The sequence below is a fragment of the Sceloporus undulatus genome, chromosome 6 (assembly GCF_019175285.1).
Source record: "Sceloporus undulatus isolate JIND9_A2432 ecotype Alabama chromosome 6, SceUnd_v1.1, whole genome shotgun sequence".
NCBI lineage: Eukaryota > Metazoa > Chordata > Lepidosauria > Squamata > Phrynosomatidae > Sceloporus > Sceloporus undulatus.
The window spans coordinates 101,346,229-101,366,099 of NC_056527.1; the positions used below are offsets into that span (position 1 = coordinate 101,346,229).

The following is a 19,871-nucleotide window of genomic DNA, read 5'->3' on the forward strand; positions in this document are numbered from 1 at the left end:
CCCAGAGGCTGAGAGCATGTGACTTGGCCAAGGTTGCCCACTGGGTTTCATGGCAAAGCTGGGAATCGAACCCTCATCTCCAGACTCACAGTCCAACACTCAAACCACTACTGTAGTCTAGTCCTAAAGAGAAAGAGAGAGAAAGAATGGGGAAACTGTATATGTAATAGCTAAAAACTAAATTATGCAACCTATCCTACCACGATGTCACAGAATGTAGTCATGCTAGCTGCTAAGAGTTAATATGGAAAATGTGAAAGAATCAGGTCAGTATTTTGATGGAAACGGAAGATGGATTTGGGTAGAACAATAAAGAACAATGTAGTATCAAGAAAAGAGAGTCAAGGACTATGAAGTGGGGTGGAGTGGGGAGAAGAATCAGGCAGATCTGCTTAACCGATAGAAGATTTTAACTGTATTTGGTTTTAACACAAATTGTTAGCTGCCTTGGGTCCCATATCAGTGGAAAGGCAAGTTGGAAATTAAATAAATAAATATAAACTACAGTGAGCTCTTAGTATTTGCTTGGATTTTAGTCCAGGATCCCCCATGGACACCATAATCCATGGATGTTCAAGTCGCATTAAATACAGTGGCATAGTCTAATGGTGTCTCTTACATAAGATGTCAAAATCAGGGTTTGTTTTTTGGAATTTATTATATATATATATATATATATATATTCAAACCGTGGGTGGTTGAATCTATGGCTAAAGAATCCATGGATACAGAGGGCCAACTGTACTAAAAATAGAAGATGTAAAGTAGTAAAACTGCTTTACAGTTTGAATATTAATTCATAAGCAGGACACATAAAAAAAAAACAGATTTTTGAAACCTGTGTAGATGGTGCAAGTCAATCTAATTTATTCATTTTGTATGTGATTAACATAGCTTTTTTGTTTCTGCTAGTCCAATGTGCGTTGCGGGATAAAGAACTTTTCAGAGATGTATCCATGCTGTAGAAATAAAGCACTTATGACGCCACTTTAATTGTCATGACTCTGTCCTACAGAATCCTGGGATTTGTAGCTTGGCAAGTCACCAGACCTCTCTGACAGATCAGACTGAATATCTCACCAAACTACAAACCCCAGGATTCCACAGGCTGGAGCCATTACAGCTAAAGTGGTGTCAAACTGCTTTATTTCTGCAGTGTGGAAGAATGGCAGGACACTCAGGTTCCACCACTGACTATAAAATTTTTATTCAGGTTTCCTTCTCTCTCCTGAGATGTCTTCTGCCACGATTAATATGCATTCCTATCAGTCTTCACAGCCTTCAAACATCATCAATCCTCAGGATTCTAGATCTGCACCCAGTACCACTGATTTTCTTGAGTAACATGACAGCAAAATACAGATAGATGAAAATAACCAAACACAATCTGCTTCTCTCTTGATGCTCTTTTCTGTCCTACCAAAAGGAGACCACTAACATGTGTAAACAGTTATTTGGAAATATAATAACTCAGCTCTCAGTTTCAAGGTGGATTCATTCATGAATGCTGCAATTCGGGTATGTCCCACTGAGGCTTACTTCTGAGTGTATGTTCATAGGCTTGGGTCAAATACTCCAGAGTTTATCAGACAAGGGAAATTGGAAGTATAATCCAATGGCTATCTGAACGCAATCATGAGGTTTAACGTTATTGCGTGATAGACCACCAGACGCAAATTCGGGCAATGGCATGCTATTTTCGGGCAATGGGAAGCCAGTTCGAACGCAATTCGCATTCACGTAAATTTGCTAAAGTAGAACATTCACGTGAATGCGTTCTGGCCCGTTTCTTTGCATTCAAAATTAAGAGAAATTCCTCACGTGTGATAAACTGTACAGAAAATATTCTACCAGCTAAATTAGGGAAGAAATCTGTGATATTCTGCCCTGAGAAGGCTGTTGCCCACATTCTGTGCAATCTTCAGTAGTGCCATCCAATGACAAACATGCAGGAATGAACAGCCCTCAGTTGTCCCCATCTATAAAATGGGAACAAGTATGACCTATCTCCTAAGGCTGTTGTGTGAGAGAATGAGAAAGGGTCTCCAAAGCACATTTTATGGCATTCTTAGCTCTCAAAGGATTACTTCCTAGTGTAAGTAATACCCGCTAGACCTTTGTGCGGAGCCTGTCTTGCATGTTGAGTGATTTTTTAAAAATTCCCTAAATGAAGATGAACATCACTGCATAGAACATGATGGACCATCTTCATATGAGAACACCCATCTTCTCTTTCAGACAATTAAATGTGCTCCTGGTTGGTTTCCCATACATCCCCTAAACTGCAACCCTACATATTTGAGTAACCACTCCAGACTCACCTCTGCTGCTTTGCTCAACCTGGGGTTATCTGCTGCCTGGAGATCTGCTGTTTTTGCTGGCTGGTTTTTGGGAAAACCAAAGCTGACTCAGAGAGGAAGCTCTCTATCATATTCCTTCCCCCTGTCTCTGAGAAATCTGGAGGGCACTAGGACTCAGAAAGCTGGATCCATTTAACCCTTCATACTCTGGCCTGGGAGAAACTCCTTGCTGAGAGACAGTGTTGTTAGGAGTCCCTGGATGAATCAGTTCAGACAAGTAGATCCTACCATCCTTTGCTTTGGGACAACACTGCTGCTTTTTAAAGCCAGAAGGCTTCCAAATAACCAGCTGATTTTGAGGATTGTACAAACTGGCTCCTAGAACGTATCTGGAAAGACTTGCAGTGCAATCCTAAACTTATTCAGATGATGATGGTGGTGATGATGATTTCTTACCCACCTCTCCCCATGGATCAAGGCAAGGAATAATAAGAATTAACAAATACATCGCATTAGTTAAAACACATCAGTGAAAATACACGTCAGTTAAAAGGACAAATAAGATATACACATATTAAAACAACCCACATTTAAAATGCATAGTTTCTAGTTCACAATTTAAAAAAATTGAATAACATCCAAAATTCACAAAACAGCGATACCTTTATGGGGTCAACCCAAAATGCACATAATGTTGCAAGCTTTCGAAGATCTGCAGGACCTTACAACATGCCACAGAAGCTTCGAAACCTTACAATATGTCATTTTGTGCATTTTGGGTTGATTCCATAAAGGTATTGCTGTTTTGTGGATTTTGGATGTTGCTGTACTTTGTTATGTGGCCAACATGTATTTTGTGTATTTTGGTTGTTCCAATAAAGGTTTCACAGTTTTGTGGGTTTGGGATGTTATTGTACTTTGCTAGATGGCCAGCACAGCTACCCCTGGATATGTTGTTCAAACTTCAGTGGGCCTTATTCCCAGGACTGGCCCAATAAATTTTGCAGCCTGAAGAAGAGCTGCAAATGTCCCTGTGTCCTACCCTGAAGAATTCAGCCACATCCAGGTGTGTACAACACTGAAACAAGTTATTTGGATAGAGAATTCCATTAGCACCAGCAAAACTTTAAATGAATATTGGTTGCCTTTTTCTGACACCCCAAATTTACTGTCGGAGGTAGCTTCCTGATTCTGCCTAATGGTTCTCGCTGATGAAGATTGTTGAACATGCTGAGATGGACACATTTGATGAAGGATAAAACTTTGATGAAATTTAAGAATGACTGGGAACCATTTATTTCTTTTATGAATGTGTATTGGGGATATATTGATTTTAGGCTTTGTTAAATGAACCGAACTTGCTTCTTAAGAAAATATATTGATGGCTTTAAGGAAGTATAAGAGAAAGAGGGATATAACCATCAGCAAGTGAAGAGGAAAACAATAGTTTTAGGTGCAGTATTTGTATTGCCTGTTTTGTTTGCCAGTATAGAGTAATGGTTTGAGTGCTAAGTCACACTCTCTCAGCCTCAGCGGATGCAGTGGCAAACCCCCTTTGATGAAACTTGGCAGGAAAACCCCCTGATAGGTTTGTCATTGGATCGCCATAAGTTGAAAATGATTTGAAGGCACACAGCAACAGCATTTGTATTATTCGTTTTGTTTTGTATTATAGCTTTGGATATATATTTATATAAATGTATTTGTGTCATTTATGTGTGCTTACTAAAAACAATTATTTGAATATACAGTACAAACAAGCAAAAGAATCTGAGTGAGTCTCACACCTTCCTCTTGTATGGCCTTGCACACAGCTCCCTGTAAAATGGCAACCGGACTGAGCAGCCTAACAGGGTTGTGGTGAATTGTGAGCTACCTTTCAGGGAAAAGCCACACTTGATATACTATGTTCAGTTCTAGATCTTTCATGTATAGTTGGCCCTCCTTATCCAAGATTCAAGCATCCATGGCTTGAACATATTTTAAAATATATACAAATTCCAAAAAGCAAACCTTGATTTCGCCATTTTATATAAGGGGACACCATTTTGCTAAACCATTGATTGTCAGGATATTCAGAATATTAAAGAGCCAATGTAGTCTCCCTTATCTGAAATGCTTTTGGGACCAGAAGTGTTTGGGGTTTTTATTTTGGATTTTGGAATGTGTGTATTTGCATCTACAGTTTTCCCTCCGTGGATTCTGCATCCACGGATTCAGCCATCCATGGCTTGAAAATATTTTTTTTAAATCCAAAAAGCAAACTTTGATTTTGCTATTTTTTGTTAAGACTAGACACCATTTTACCACCACTGTATCTAAAGGGACTGAGCATCCCTGGATTTTGGTATCCATCTGGAGGTCCTGGCACCAAATCCAGCAGATACCAAGGGCCTATTGTATGTGCACAATAAAATATCTTGGAGATGGGAGTTGAGTCTAAACACAAAATACATACATATATGTATACCTTATACACATAGCCCGAAGGCAATTTTATACAATATTTAAAAATAACCTTGTGCATGAAACAAAGTATATCCACATCAAACCATCAGAAAGCAAAGGTGTCACTGTCTCAGCCACACACAAAAAAGGTTTTAGTTTTTGAAATATTTGTATTTTGAAATTCTGGATAAGGGATAGTCAATCTATATAGTGGTTAGAGCGTTAGATATCTAGGTTCTGGTCCATGCACAACCATGAATTTCACTGAGGCTGCATCCGCATTGGAGAAATAACTCAGTTTGGCACTGCTTTAACTGCCCTGGATCAAGGCTATGGAATTCTGGGAGATGGAGTTTGTTGTGGAGCCTAGAGCGGAGCTCCGCTCCGGGCTCACAACAAACTCCAACTCCCAGAATCAAGCCCTGGTCTCCAGAGTCGTAGACCACCACTTAAACTACTATGCCATGCTGTCTTTCCAATAATAATAATAATAATAATAATAATACCCTTCTAATTTAGTACTGTTATTGTTGTGTGCTTTCAAGTTCTTTCCAACTTCTGGCAATCCTATCATGGAGTTTTCTTGGCAAGATTTGTTCAGAGGTTTACAATTGCCATCCTCTGAGGCTGAGAGTCTGTGACTTGCCCAAGGTTTACCCATTAGGTTTCATGGCCAAGCTGGGAATCAAACCCCAGAATCATGCTCCAACACTATGCCACCTTGACTCTCCAGTAATGATATAATAATAATAATAATAATAATAATGTCTTTCTAATTTAATTCTGTTGTTGTTGTTGAGGGCTTTCAAGTTGCTTCCACAACCCTGGTCTCCAGAGTCATACTCCAACACTATGCTACATTGGCACTCCAATAATGATTGATAATAATAATAATAATAATAATAATGTCCTTCTAATTTAATACTGCTGTTGTTATGTGCCTTCAGGCTGTTTCCAAAACCCTGCTTTCCAGAATCATAATCCAACACTGTGCCATGCTGGCTCTCCAATAATAATAATAATAATAATAATAATAATAATAATAATAATAATACTGTCTTTCTAATTTAATTCTGTTATTGTTGTGTGCCTTCAAGTTGTTTCCAAATGCAGAGTCATACTCCAACACTATGCCTATGTTGGCTCTCCAGCAATAATGATTGATGATGATGATGATGATGATGATGATGATGTCCTTCTAAGTTAATTCTGCTGTTGTTGGGTGCCTTCATGTTCTTCCCAATTTATGGCGACCCTAAGGAGAGTAAGTCCTGGGATTTCTTTGTGTTGGGATCCCTTGGGGCTGAGAGAGTGGGGCTGGGGCTGCCCAGGCAGCTTGCCTTGCCTTTGGCCGGAGCCAGAGCCGCCAAGGGTTAAGGCGAGCATCCATCCTGGCTCAGCCCTAGAGAGGCTCAGGAAGAAGCAGAGGGGATCCCTATAAGCCCCGGACACCTTCCTGCTCCTCCTCTTCCCGGGATCCAAAGTTGGGGTTTGAATTTTAAGCAGCTGGAAGGAAGGAGGAGGAGAAGGGAGGGAGGGAAGGAGGCAGGAACACAGCTGGAGGAGGAGGAGGCCAACATCTGGAGGAGGCTCCTCCTCTTGGGAAGGCAAAGCAAAAGCCAGACAGATGAGAGGAGGTAAGGAGACAGGGGAGAGGGAGGCAGGTAGATAGAGTAGGTAAGACAGGGAGGGAGGGAGAGTAGACAGATAGAAAAATAGAGTAGGTAGGTAGATGGATTAGGTAAAACAGATAGGGAGGGAGGGAGATAAAAAACGAGATAGGATCAGTAGGCAGGTAGATAGGGGAGGGAGGGAGAGTAGACAGAAAACTAGATAAAGTAGGAAGATCAGGTAGGTAGGTATGTAAGTAGAGTAGGTGAGACAGATAGAGAGGGAGGTAGAGTAAACAGATAGGAAAAATAGATAGGGTAAGTAGGCAGATAGATAAAGTAGGTAGGTACATGGATAGAGTAGGTAAGATAGGGAGGGAGAGAAAGTGAGTAGACAGATAGAAAAATAAGGGAGGGAGGGAGGGAGGGAGGGAGATAGATAGATAGATAGATAGATAGATAGATAGATAGATAGATAGAGTAGATAGGCAGGTAAGTAGAATAGACAGATAGATAGGGTAAGTAGGCAGGTAGATAAAGTAGGTAGGTGCATAGGTAGGTAGGTACCGTAGATATTTACTCCACTCATCAGAGGAAAAATGGTATGCATCAGATGTCCTATAATGTTGGTTCATTTTAAGATGGCCCACGCTTCCTTCAGGCAGCCCAGGCCAGTACCTGTGGGCCTAAGTGCCTCGCTGATGCTCACAACGATCCTGTGAGGTAGCACTTTTTCAAAGAGTCTGTTTCGGGAAGGCATTTTGTGACATGTTTAAAACAAACCCATCTACTTCATCGTGAAGCTTTCAGGGATGACAGTCCCCTTCCTCAGATACACTTGACACAGAAGTGGCAGCCAACCAGCTTGATGGCAAAAATAGGCATTTTGAGCTCCAGGTTTTACCTGATCTAAGACTCATGTTCCCTTATGTTGGGTATTCTTCCTTTTCTGACTCACCTCCGGGAGACCGTCCCTAATCTTACATTTTCTTAAGCTAAACGTGTGATCTGTTGCAGTGCTTCTCAGCAGCACTGATGTGTAGGATTGGCAATTACAGTTTTCCAGTATACCAGGGACTGGCGCAAAAACCATTGGTTACAGCTTTGTCTTTCTTTTCTGGAAACTGGCAACTACTGGCCCAGGGACCAGCAATGCTTTGAGCAATGCTGATGTATTGACTTGGGGACTGTAAGGCTACTTTTGAATCCAAAAGTCACATTACCTTTCTGCCTCCCATTTCCAGCTGTGTTCCCTGTCCTAAATTTGTTATTGTTGCTGCTGCGTTCCTTCATGTCATTTCAGACTTATGGTGACCCTAAAACGAACCTATCATGGGATTTTCTTGGCAAGATTTGTTCAAAGGAGATATGCCATTGCCATCCTCTGAGGCTGAGAGAGCATGACTTGCCCAAGCAGTGGGTTTACTTGACCAAGCCAGGATTCGAAAACTGATCTCCAAAGTCCTAGTCCAATGTCCAAACCACTGTGCCACACTGGCTTTCATACTTGCAGTAGCAAAATACAAAATCAGGTTTCCAGTTTGGCAGAGGTGATCTTTGGCGAGATTTCAGAGATCCTCTTAGAATGGGGGTTATTGGGAGGAAGGGATGAGTAGGATGAACAAGGGTGTTTCTTGTGATTTCTTAGGAAGGATGGATGATGGCATTGAGGCAAAAGATTCCTGGATTATCTTCTAGACTGAGAACAGATGGGAGATTGGAAGGTGGATTATGGGAGGCTTGGAGCCAGGACTCCTGGGTTTCTTGTGAGAAGAGGCATGGCTGACTAACAGTTACAAGGAAGGGTGATTAAAGAGGGATGAAAAGGGCTGGAATTTTGCCATCTTTCCAATGTGTATTTATGGGTGAAGGAAATGTTTTACTCCACGCTCTTGAACGTGGGTTCAGGCAATGGCCTGGATTTTAATCAGGTTTGCTAGTAAGGTTGCCATATGTCAGAAATGACTTGAAGGCATACAACAACAATAGTATAAATAAGGACGACACAGCATTCCTGCAGAGCTCTCTCTCTCTTTAAAATTAATGTATTTATTTTGTATCTGTTTGGCAGATTTTCATTCCACCTTGATTTTTGGTCCTTGGATGCCGTCTGCCTTATACCCGCGTGCCAAATGACGTGAGATAGTGAAGCAGACGTTGAAGAAGCAACTCCTAGCCCTGGATAGCATGGAGGAAAATCTCATCTCCAATCGGACTCCTCTTTGGCTTTCCCTTCTGTCTGCATCGGAGGATTTAGGAGGTGGGTTGGGGGATTAAGAGACCCCCAGTGTGTTGATGCCTATGGGGGCAGGGCAAACGAGCACAGCCAATGCTGATTCTCTGCAGAATGTGTTTAACTCTTGAGCCGATTAAGGGCTTGGCTTATCCCTCTCTGGACTCTGCACAACAACATCTCTGTTTTCTTTCCAAAGAGGTTCTCTTTCTCTTTATTGGAAACCAAGGCTTCCAAATATGGCTGGCAGAGGGAGGAAAGAAGGGCTAACGGGAAACATCTCTGGTATGTCCAGTTGTGTCCACACCTTCCTGTTTTCAGTTGCCCACCTTGTAGCACAATTTAATATTTTACTGGCAGTCTCACATCTGCATTTACAACTCGATTAAATTGCAATTGCAATATGTTTCCTAAATTGGATGCTTCATGTAAATTGGTGCTTTGGGGAAAAGGTTGTCTAGGAGGGGCATGAGAGATGGTCCCGCAGGGTTCTTGGGAGCATCTCTCTTTTTCAGGTTTGAATATAGTCTTTTAATAAATTTTATTATTTTTAATGTTTCCACAGTATGAACTGCATGATTGTTTTTAAATCATCTTATATTTATATTTTCATTCATGCTTTTGTATTGTTTTAAATATGTTGTCAACCACCTAGAGTACTGAATACATTATGTTCATGCTGTTTATACAGCTAAACTTCTGTTTTCTTCATTTTGAGTGAAATTATTAGTACGCTTTCATTTTTTTCCACTTAGACTAAAAGTTTTGCTTTAAAAAGTGAGGAATCATATATAGTTAAACTTCTGTTTCCTTCACTTATCAGTACATTTTCGTTTTTTCCCCACCTAAACTAAAAGTTTTGTTTTAAAGGATGAAAAATCATACAGTTCTGTTCAATTTTCCGTGCTTTATGTTGCTATGTGTAGGTGGAGCTGTTGGCTGCATCCAGAAATCATAATTAAGCAAGGTTTATGGTAATAGGAATATGTCTAGCCTTCCCCTTATATGTTTCTTCCTATCAGTGGTGCCACTAGGGTTGGTAACTTATGGTGTCACCCTGACATTGACCTTCTCCCATACCACACCATAAAGAATCCTTAGTCATTTTTTGTACTAATGTTACTCATAAATCGTAATTCCCTTATATCACTGAATATAATGGTAATAGTTCTGACCAAAACAACAAGCAAAATTAAAATTATATCTTTAAATCACAATATCATACACAAGCCTAAATGGATCTGCATGTACAGTTGGCCCCCCACATTTGTGGTTTTGACTTTTATGGATTTGATTATTTGTGGTTTTGATTAGGATATTATCTCTAGTTATCTCTAGGTCCTCCAGCACAACTCTACCAGAGGTTGACCATAGAGTTGTGCTGGAGAACCTAGAAATTTCTAGAGAAAACACATTTCTAGGCATTAGGAAATCCTCTAGCATGATGCCATGATCAACTTCTGGCAGATGCTGACTGTAGAGTTGCACTGTAGGACCTGGAAATTCCTAAAGAGATGTCCTCTCAAGTAAAAAGAATAGTGTATTTTCACCTCAAACCCCAGCAAATGTGGAGGGACTACTGTACATACCATAGTCCCACTGAGGCTCGCTCCACTCACACCATCTCTTCAGCATTTTAAAGGAGCACAGGCAAATACCACAGCTCCTTTCTGCCAAAAAGCAAATGTTCAGGAAGCAGTGGTGTCACCTCCATTAGGGTGTCACTTGGTGTGGCCCAAATCCCGCTAGTGATGCCCCTGCCTCCTATCCCTCTGATGATGACATGAGGAAGAATTCAGAAGTATTCCCTTCATGTTGTAGTTTGTTGTGTTAACTAGATTGTTGTCAATATTAACTGTGGTTTGTTTGAAACAGGCCACTTTCAAACCATAGTTTATGAATCTTACTTAAGATTAACCACAGTTGGTTTGGACACAAGGGTAAAATACAGCAAAAGCTTCTGCTCTCTTTGTAACCATCCTAAAAGAGGAGAGGAGACACTGATGAGCCTTGTTGGGTGTTAGACTTGTTTGCATCCTGCTAAACCATTGTTTGTGATTAGGTTTAAATGGAGTCACTGTGCCAACCATTTGATTACTTCCAAATCACTGCTTTTACATTGTTAAGATCTTACTTGGGCATTCATTAATTTCCTTTTTCTCTCCTGTTTTCTCTCAAGAAGAAACCACTGTTCCATGGATAGGACATATGTTGGCTTCAGGATGGTTCAAGTGATTTCCCTTAATAACCTGGAATATCTGGGCTCCCAGGGGGGTCTTTTCACTCAGTCCACAGTGTGGGGCCGAAACTAGATTTTCCTTTGACCTATTTTGAGGAGCAAAATAATGGATTTTTAGGGAGGAAGTATGAGCTTTTTCTTTGGGAGAGGAACAACCTGAAGAAGACAAGGTGGCAAATGTGGACTTTCTCACGCGGTCACAAAGTAAGTGTAACATCTTGTGGAAATGGCAGAACAAGTCGAAACAGGATCTGAGTCAGGCTCAGAGGGATCAAGGAGGGATAGTTTTCCAGTCCAGTCTGGAACCGCTCAGAACCTGTCCCAATGGACAGCACCACGACAAGAGGGGATACCCCACCATTTAGAAGCCCAGTGGCAAGAGTACTTGAAAACAGCTCAGTATTCCATCTCGAGACGTGAGACTTCCCAGCTGCCAGATGTGACTTCATGCGATGACCTGCCAATGTTTGATCGTGTGGTTGGTGCCTGCCAGTGGTCTAGAGAAGGGATCAGCCATCTCATACCTACTTTTAGTGCAGAAGCCCAACAGGCCTTAATTAGCTTGAATGCCAGGGACAAAGGGGACCCTGGAAAGGCCAAAACCACCACCCTGCGAGCCAACGCAAGCAGTGCTGAGACACAACGCCAACGCTTCCGCCAGTTCCGTTACCAGGAGGCCGAAGGACCTCGTGAGGTTTGCAGCCGGTTACGTGAGCTCTGCCATTGCTGGCTGGAGCCGGAGAGTCGGACTAAAGAGCAGATCCTGGAGCTGCTGATACTGGAGCAATTTTTGACAATCCTGCCCAAGGAAATCCAACACAGAGTCCGAGAACGTGGCCCTGAGACCTGCGCCCAGGCAGTAGCCTTGGCCGAAGGTTTCCTTCTCAGGCAGCAGGAGAGCTTGCAAAGTGGACCACAGGTGAGGGAGTAAGGGACAAACAGGACTGGCAACCTTGTCTGCTGAACGAGAGCAAATAAAATAGAGCCCAAATTCAAATTCTGTTTGCCAGCAACATATGTTTGTTCATATGTTTTCTTTGGATAATTTTAAGTTGCTTTTCACCATCTCTGGAGGATGTATCTACACTATGGAAGTAATGCCGTTTGACACTACTTTAACTGCCATGGCTGCATCCTACAGAATCCTGGGATTTATAGTTTTATGAGGCACCAGCACTCTTTGATAGAGAAGGTGAAGGACCTTGTAAAATTACAGATCCCAGGGTTCCATAAGATGGATTCAAAGCACTTAAAGTAGCATCAAACTATATTATTTCTACAGTGTAGGTGCACCCTGGGAAAGGACAATGAGTTACACAGAGGGGGACGGGGGACTGAATACCCCTGAGACTTTAAGATGCATGGAATTTATTTATTTAAAACATTTTATCCCACTCATTAGCCAAAGCCAACACTGCATCATGTGGCAAGATTCTTCCTAGATTTGAGTCCTTCAGAAAGAAGGTAGAGAATTTTGTGCCTGAATGTTCCCTGGGGTTGAGCTAGAGCATTTCCCCCTTGACATTTATTTTTTTATGTGCTGGGAGGTTATTGCTGTTTTTTTTTATGGAGGACTATTAAGATACATAACTGCTCACCTGTGGGCTGAAGTGGCTTTTGGTGGCTTCCCTGTCAGTGAGATATGAATCAGTATTGGATTTTCTTCAGTTTTCAAAGGAGATTCAATTTACTGGGCCCTATCCCAAGAATATGTCCCATACTTTAGATAGCTCCTTTAAAGTTCAGATTATAACCCAAAGCAGCTTCAGGCAACTATGTGCTACTTGGTACATTACTGTGTGTGTGTGTGTGGTGTGTACGTGGGCATGTATATATTGTACAGCAGTGATTCCTAAAGTGGGTAGTATGCCCCCCGGGGGGTGGGAAAAGCCAGGGGTAGTAATGGGCAAGGGGGTGGCAGGGAGGCCTTCAGTCAAAGTATTGGTATTCAAGAAAGACAAAGAGAGTCAGCAGCTTTAAGATCATGGTGTGGATGAGGGTTGCATGAAACTCCTTTTCAGGGTCCCTTAAAACTACAATGCAGTCTCGCTGATTGCTTTGTGTGTTTGTGTCTCCCATTCTTTGTCTGCCTGTGTGAGCTCACTCCCTTAGCTGCATCGCAGTGCCATTTTGACTGACTGGAGCAAGTAGTTAGAGCACATGGCAGTGGTTGAGAAGCGGCGGCAAAAAGGAACTTTCAAATTTCACACCATGCTTTTAGAGCTTTGCCAGGACTTGGTTGGCAGGTTTGAATGGCACTGCTGCTCCTGCTTTCTTTCATCAGACAAGCTAAGAGGTAACAGAAGAAATAATGTTGGGAGGGGGGACTTAAAGCTCTGTGGGGAAAACATGCTGCTCAGTTGCTGCTCCCAGGATGACCAGGTGCAAAGGGAGCAGTAACACTGCAACCGGTCAAACAGCGACAGAGAAGCCTCTTGCCTATGCTGGCCTTTGTCACAAGCCTGGCACAGGTGAGAGGCTTCTCAGTCTCTGTTCAGTCAGCAAGTTTGGGGGCCACTGCTATACAGCATGTATTACAGTGGTACAGTATTTTTTGGACTGCTTCTTGTGTCCCTGAATGCTTGGTAGCCTCCCCACTCTTAGACATAGTGTGATTCTCTAAATGTAATGCACAATTCTTATATACTTTTCTTTCTCTGCTGGGTTATTGTGAAGAGTATTTCAGATCTCCCAGATGTCTGTAGCCTCCATATGTTCCTGCAGAACAAATCCCCGTACATGGAATGTGTTAAAATAATGTGTCAAGAATCTAGGATAATGTCAGTGTCAACCTCAGACATCTAGATGCCCACTGGCTGTCCCCCAAATACCTGCTCATGTATATCTGCCTTTAACATGCACATGGTTGTATGTGGTTTGACTGTCCATGTGCCTGGGAGCTGAGATCCATAATATTTTTGTTTGATATTTTGCTGTCAACCGCCCTGATCTATGGAAGGGCGGTATAAAAATAAAAAATTTATTTATTATTATTATTTATAAGTGATCTGTGCATGCTTTCATATATTTGGTCACATAAACAGACATTGGGGCAAGGTACAAGGACCTTGAAGCCAGTAGATTTGGTTCTGCTTCTTTCATCACATCTTTATTAAAGGGGACTAAAGTTTTCTATATACTGATAGATGTTCTAGTTCATGCCTGTTGGTCTGCAGCCTTTCTATCCTCTGTTTTAGCCAATGGCATTGCATGATTTTTTAAAAATACTTTTCTTTGGAAGGGAAGGGCTTCACTGCTGGTTTCCAATATTATTTCAGGACTCTGACTCATTCCAGGAGACAGCTGTAAATCTCTCTGAAAGCCAGAGAGATGCCAGACAGAGACCTTCAGCGAAGGAGACCAGGCAGCAGGATAATGGGAAGGCCATCTTGCCAGGTAAGTGTGGCTTATGGGAACACGTTGCAACCATGTTCAATAAAAGAAGTGGATGAGGTCAAAAATAAGACAAGGAAGAGATAGCAAAGTGCTAAATTTTAAAAGTGCAGATTTTATCCTAACAAAAATGGATTGAGTCTCCTGGGGCACTTTAAGGGTAACAAAAACTTTCACAATGCATTCTGTGGAGATGTGTCAAATACCATGTGCAAAGAGCCCCAGTCAGTTTATAAATGGAAATGTTTCACCCTCAGCTCTCTTCTTAGGGCACGGGGATGGTTATAGCTAATTATAAGGACTGAATGGCATGGTATTTTCCCAAAGGATAAACATATTATTAACAAAGTAGATGGGTTTGGGTTCATCTCAGAAGAATTTCTGCAGCACGCAGATTGGCTTTTTTGTTGTTGATACAAGAATTCTGAGTATTTGTCTTGCTCATTAAGGTTCTTCTAGGCACTGAAGCAAGCATGATGTAGAGGTTAGAGTTTTGGACTAGGACACTGGGAGACCTGGATTTGAATCCCCGCTGAGCCATGGACACCCATTTGGTGACCTTGGGCAAGTAACTCTCTCAGTTCAGAAGGCAAGGGCAAACTGCCTCTGAACAAATTCTGCCAAAAACCTGTGCTAGGTTCACCTTACAGGTGCCATAAATCAGAAATGGCACACAAGGAAAAGGTGCAAATTCTCTTCTTGCAATATCCTGTAGTATGGTTTACCTTGGTTGATGGTAACAGGAATGAGAAGATTGATTTTATATGGTTTTTCTTGGGCTGCATCCACACTGCAGAAATAATCCATTTTGACACCACTTTAACTGCCATGGCTCAATGCTGTGGAATGGCGGATGCAGCCTCAGTTTCTTACAGTTCTGTGATTCTGTTAATTCTAGGAGAGTGCCATAAACCAGGGTGCCCTTATGTCAAAGAAAAGGAATAAATAAATTCTTTGGTTACTTTATTGTTTATTTTGATGCCTCCTTGGTTTAGGCAGTACAGTAATCTATTCAGGAAACTGAAACCTGGCTTTGGAACCACTAGAAATCTGTTTCAGCAATTTTCCTTGGAGAGACTGAAAAAACATTATTGCTCACCTATTTTCAAGCATGCCTTCATAGGCATAAGACCAGAAACTTGCTTTAAAAATAGCATGCTGAGTTTCAAGAAATTGGAATCTCATATCTGCTCTCTTGCCACATTCTGTATTTCTTCCCCATTATTTCAGAATTTGCAAGACAGTCTTAATCATAAGCAGAATGAATTGGACTGTTAATACTGGTAACACAGTTTTTTCATATTATTTCTTCTCCCCCATCGAACAGGTGCCAAAGTCACAAACCGTGCACCACTTCAGCCTTCAGGAGCCAAGGAAGAGGGGATTACTCCAGGCGTGACTACAAAGAAAGAGAAACCCCATGTCTGTATTGACTGTGGGAAATGCTTTGCACGTCCCTCTGACCTGGCTAAACATGAAAACATTCACACGGGTGCCAAGCCCTTTCGCTGTATGGAGTGTGGAACACGCTTCAGTCAGTTATCCCACTTGACGAGACATCAGAGAATTCACACGGGGGAAAAACCACACACATGTACTGAGTGTGGGGCATCATTTGCCCAGCGAGCCTCACTGGTTAGTCACCAGAGAGTCCACTCAGGAGAGCAGCCTTATCGCTGTTCTCATTGCCAGCAGTGTTTCAGCCACCAGTCGGCACTCAAAGTGCATGAACGAATCCACACAGGTCAGAAACCCTACATCTGCCTGGAATGTGGAAAGAGGTTTGTTTCCTCTTCCACCCTTAAAATACACAAGCGGATCCATACAGGGGAGAAGCCGTTTTCCTGCGCTGAATGTGGGAAGCGATTCATTCAGCGCTCCAACCTGATTTCGCACCAGCGGACCCACTCTGGAGAGAAACCCTTTTGCTGTGGTGTGTGTGGCAGAAGGTTCAGCTACCCATCAGACCTCACCAGGCACCAGAAAATCCACACAGGGGAGAAGCCATTTCCCTGTGATGAGTGTGAGAGAAGATTCACCAGGTTCTCGGATCTTCTCATACATCGGAGAATACACACTGGGGAGCGGCCATATCGGTGCCTTGAGTGTGGCCGAAGATTCAGGCAGAAGAGTGCTTTGGTGACACATCAGAGAATCCACATGAAAGAAAAAGCAACTGAAAAAAGTAAGCCTGTGGCACCCTTAGAGTCACAGACAGATAGTGAACTGAGAGTCAAAAAAGAGACAGAAGAGGAGGGAGACATTCCAGAGAAGGAAGAGAAGTAGAAAGATTGTGCACCTAGAAGGAATCAGCCTTGCCTTGTCTTCCCAGCTCCTGATCTATCATACCCTAACTAAGGAAGGATCTCTCTAGAGGAGGTGAAGAAGTTTCATTTTGTTCCCTTGATAGATCCCTTCTCTCACACTGGTCAGCCACAAGAACCTTTTTCCAGGATGATTTAGCTCAGGATGTAATGGAAACTGGGAATAACAACCTCTTCCTTACCCCCAGAGACTTTGCTGCTCATGAGGCATGTGGGAAAAATTGCTTCACCCTGAAAGACTGGGGGGGGGGATTCAAGCCTTGATGGGTTTCTTTTTTCCCATTTCCAGCACGAGAGGCAACAAGACTCCTCTTACAAGGAAGTTGTTGCTCTATGGATTAGGCAAATAGGAAATTGACTCCACCAGATGGATTGGAATACTGGGACAATGCTGAAGCATAGTATGCCACTGAAAACTGAAGCCGTTTGGGCTGATCTGTGCCATCATGCTTCTCTTCTCAGTTTGTTTTCAAGGGCCTATCCACAAGGGTTCCTTCCAGGTTTTAACTGGTCATATTCAGAATCAAGGAGAGTACAGAACGTTTTTTGTCCAGAGGTAGCATAAAATGTGATTTGCTGGGTTTGGGGAACAAAAACTAGATGGCTAGCACTACCTGATCCTTTTGAACCCTGTGGAGAAATTCTGGGAGGAAAAGGATGTAAAACCATGAAAGGGTTTGCACATATTTCTGTCATTTAAACTGCACCTTCCACAATTGGTCACATTTATCTATCACATTTATAGGTTATCAAGGTGAAGGTTAATATCCAGGCCAGTAGGAATGCTCCTTGTAAACATGGTCCATAATAAATCCCTGAGCCAGTGTGGTAAGTGAATTTCTAGATTCAAGTGTCCACTCAAATATAGATTAAAACAGGTTCAAATGTCCACTCAGTGTGTGGCCGGGGACAAATTATACTCCCCATCAGTAAGAGGGGAAGCTGGGGTCTACCTCAAAGAGTTGTTAACAAGGATAGGCTACATGAAGATTTATGGCAATTTGTAAATTAAAAGTGCTATGTAAGTGATGAAGAATGATTTCTAGGTTTGGGGTGGGGGAAACAAGTTTCTGCAGATTTGCCCCAATAACTGTCAATCCATCCTCTTGAAGTGTTAGCTGGAGTATAGCCCATGAGAGTCAAACCACAAGAACTACTACTTATATTTGTGTTAGGGCAGGAGAGAACTGTGATATTTTTCACCATGATAAGAGTTGCCAGAGTGAAAAAATTTGTGAGCATTAAATGGTTGTATAGAAGAAGGAATTTCAGCAGACACTTGTCATGCAACCAGCGAACAAGAAACACCTGCTGAAATTCCTTCTGCATGACCATTAATAGTATGGGAGCTGTTTCCAGTTTCCACTCTGGGAACCCTAAATACATATTTCCACCATAGAGTTGGAAGGGCTGTACAATGATCATCTACCAGTGCAGGAATCCTCAGCTAAAGTGTACTTGGTAAAGTGGTTGACCAACCTCTTTTTAAAAACCTCCAGTGAACCAGATTCCACTGCCTTCCAAAAAGTCCATTCAACTCCAGGTGTGCCCAACTATAGTTGAATGGCTGGATCAGTAAAACCTGAGAAAGGGCAGACTGGATGAAATGCACTCAGAAATGCATGGCTTGCAGCATGGGCTCCAAGATGGTCAACTCCAAGGGTGGGGAAAGTGGTCTGTGGGCACATGCAGTCCTTAGAGCCCCTTTGGGGTCAAAAAGCTTATTTACATTGTAAAAAAATGCAAAATATTTTTTGCTCTGTAAAATATTGAGGGCATTTCAACTATGTTATCAGGCCCCACCCAGACCAATTTAGGGACAGAAGAGGTCTTTTTTGAAACAGGAACTTAACAGGAAGTGACTTCCTGTTGTTAAAAAAAGGTCTTTCATGGGCCTAAAATGTTGGGTTTCAGTGTAATTCTTAAATTTGGAAATGTTATGCTTTTAAACTACTGTTTCCTGAATGTCTAGCCAGCGTTGTCTAGATTACATTACTGTATGACAGTGTATTGTTTTGGTTAAGAAAGTAGAGAGATTATCCTTCGTTTGAAAAATAATGGATCTTAAACTTTATAATGCCATCTGATACATTTTATGCCAGCTGTCCCAATTTGGAAGGGACAGTCCTTCTTAATCCTCTGTCATCCCATTTTTTCAGATGCTTTAAAATGTCCCAGTTTCTCTCTCCTCTTTCTCCCTTCATTCTCAGCTTACCCCAATCACTGCAAACTGTGTTCAAGGTGCAAAAGGTAGTTTGCTCTCAACTCAGCAGGTGGGAGAGGAGAGGATAGCATCTTGCCCTTCCCAGTCAGCTCAAAAGCAAACAGCTGCGACTTCTCCTAGCTTGTGTTCTTCCTCATTAATAACTTTTGCCATCTTGGCCAAACTGATGTTGCTTGGTGACATGTGTCTCAATTTTCATATTTGAAATATTGGAGGATAGAGAGCTACTGTGGTGCAGTGGTCTGAGCATTGGACAAATGAATCTGGAGATCAGAGTCCGATTCCAGCTAGACCATGAAACCCACTGGGTGACTTTGGGTATATCACATGTTCTCTGCCTCAGGGCAAGACAATGGCAAATCACCTCTGAACAAATTTTGACAAGAAAATCCCTTGATGGGATCACCTTAGGGTCACTATAAGTCAGAAACAAATCATACCACACACAGGTATACATACCACTCTGTTGAATTCTAAGGATCTTACTCCAAGGTAAGTGGGTGAATAATTATGACTATGGGATAAAGGTGAGTCTTGGTCACTTGCATGCCAGTAAAAGAAGCAATGTGGAAGTTGCTTTTCATAGCTTAACATTCAGGTATGGTCACACATGAAAGGCTGTAGGTGAGCAAATTCTTTAGGCCATAAATCGGATTAACACTGTCCTTTCTGGAAATCAGTGAATACCACAGGTACCTTCTTTCTTTATCTCCTGCTGTTTGCTATTATCAGAGGTGACCATTCTGTGGCTGTATGCTTGTGGGACAAGATCACTGCAGACTCCACAACTAACCCTCTCCCTACCATGTCCTTTTGCAAATCCAGGGAGATCAACACATAGCAGTTTATTTACCTGTGGGCAAATGTAGGTGGATTGAGCAAATGGCTTATGCCCAGTGATTCATAAAGCACAATATGTGCATGCAACATTCATCACTTAAAAACAAACATATTTCAAAAGAAGAGAAGGAGTGAAAAGTTACTGAAGGCAAAGCCTAAGAGATTGTTCAGAAGTCTCACATGTACATATGTTTCATGAGTTTCCATCATGGGCTTCCTTGTATTAACAGCAGTAGACCTGAATGTTCAACAATGGATTT

General features: G+C 42.0%; 2 protein-coding genes across 7 annotated transcripts in view; both read left to right on the top strand.

Annotated features, from left to right (window-relative positions):
• LOC121935751 (zinc finger and SCAN domain-containing protein 23-like) overlaps nt 1–19,871 on the top strand; it is a 482,958-nt gene that overhangs the window by 349,637 nt on the left and 113,450 nt on the right. The gene's annotated exons all lie outside the window — the stretch shown is intronic.
• On the top strand, nt 147–18,915 carry LOC121935748 (zinc finger protein 260-like). 5 transcript variants are annotated; one of them, XM_042477589.1, is made up of 6 exons: nt 6,228–6,385; nt 8,430–8,618; nt 8,791–8,876; nt 10,771–11,749; nt 14,109–14,226; nt 15,551–18,915. In XM_042477589.1, exons 4-6 carry the CDS (start codon nt 11,057–11,059, stop codon nt 16,507–16,509), a joined length of 1,770 nt encoding a protein of 589 aa, XP_042333523.1. In that variant the 5' UTR covers nt 6,228–6,385; nt 8,430–8,618; nt 8,791–8,876; nt 10,771–11,056; the 3' UTR covers nt 16,510–18,915. The 5 variants fall into 5 exon arrangements, with proteins under 5 accessions (XP_042333524.1, XP_042333523.1, XP_042333522.1 ...); XM_042477590.1 differs by lacking the exon at nt 6,228–6,385 and adding an exon at nt 147–266 and having other exon boundaries at nt 8,430–8,876; XM_042477588.1 differs by having other exon boundaries at nt 8,430–8,876; nt 10,774–11,749.

Bases quoted from the DNA above. Each gene is read 5' to 3' on its own strand.
- LOC121935748 (XM_042477590.1), top strand. From the start codon at position 11,057: ATGGCAGAACAAGTCGAAACAGGATCTGAGTCAGGCTCAGAGGGATCA. The intron at 11,750-14,108 runs GTGAGGGAGTAA...ATATTATTTCAG, and splicing joins GCTTGCAAAGTGGACCACAG to GACTCTGACTCATTCCAGGA. The intron at 14,227-15,550 runs GTAAGTGTGGCT...CCCATCGAACAG, and splicing joins TGGGAAGGCCATCTTGCCAG to GTGCCAAAGTCACAAACCGT.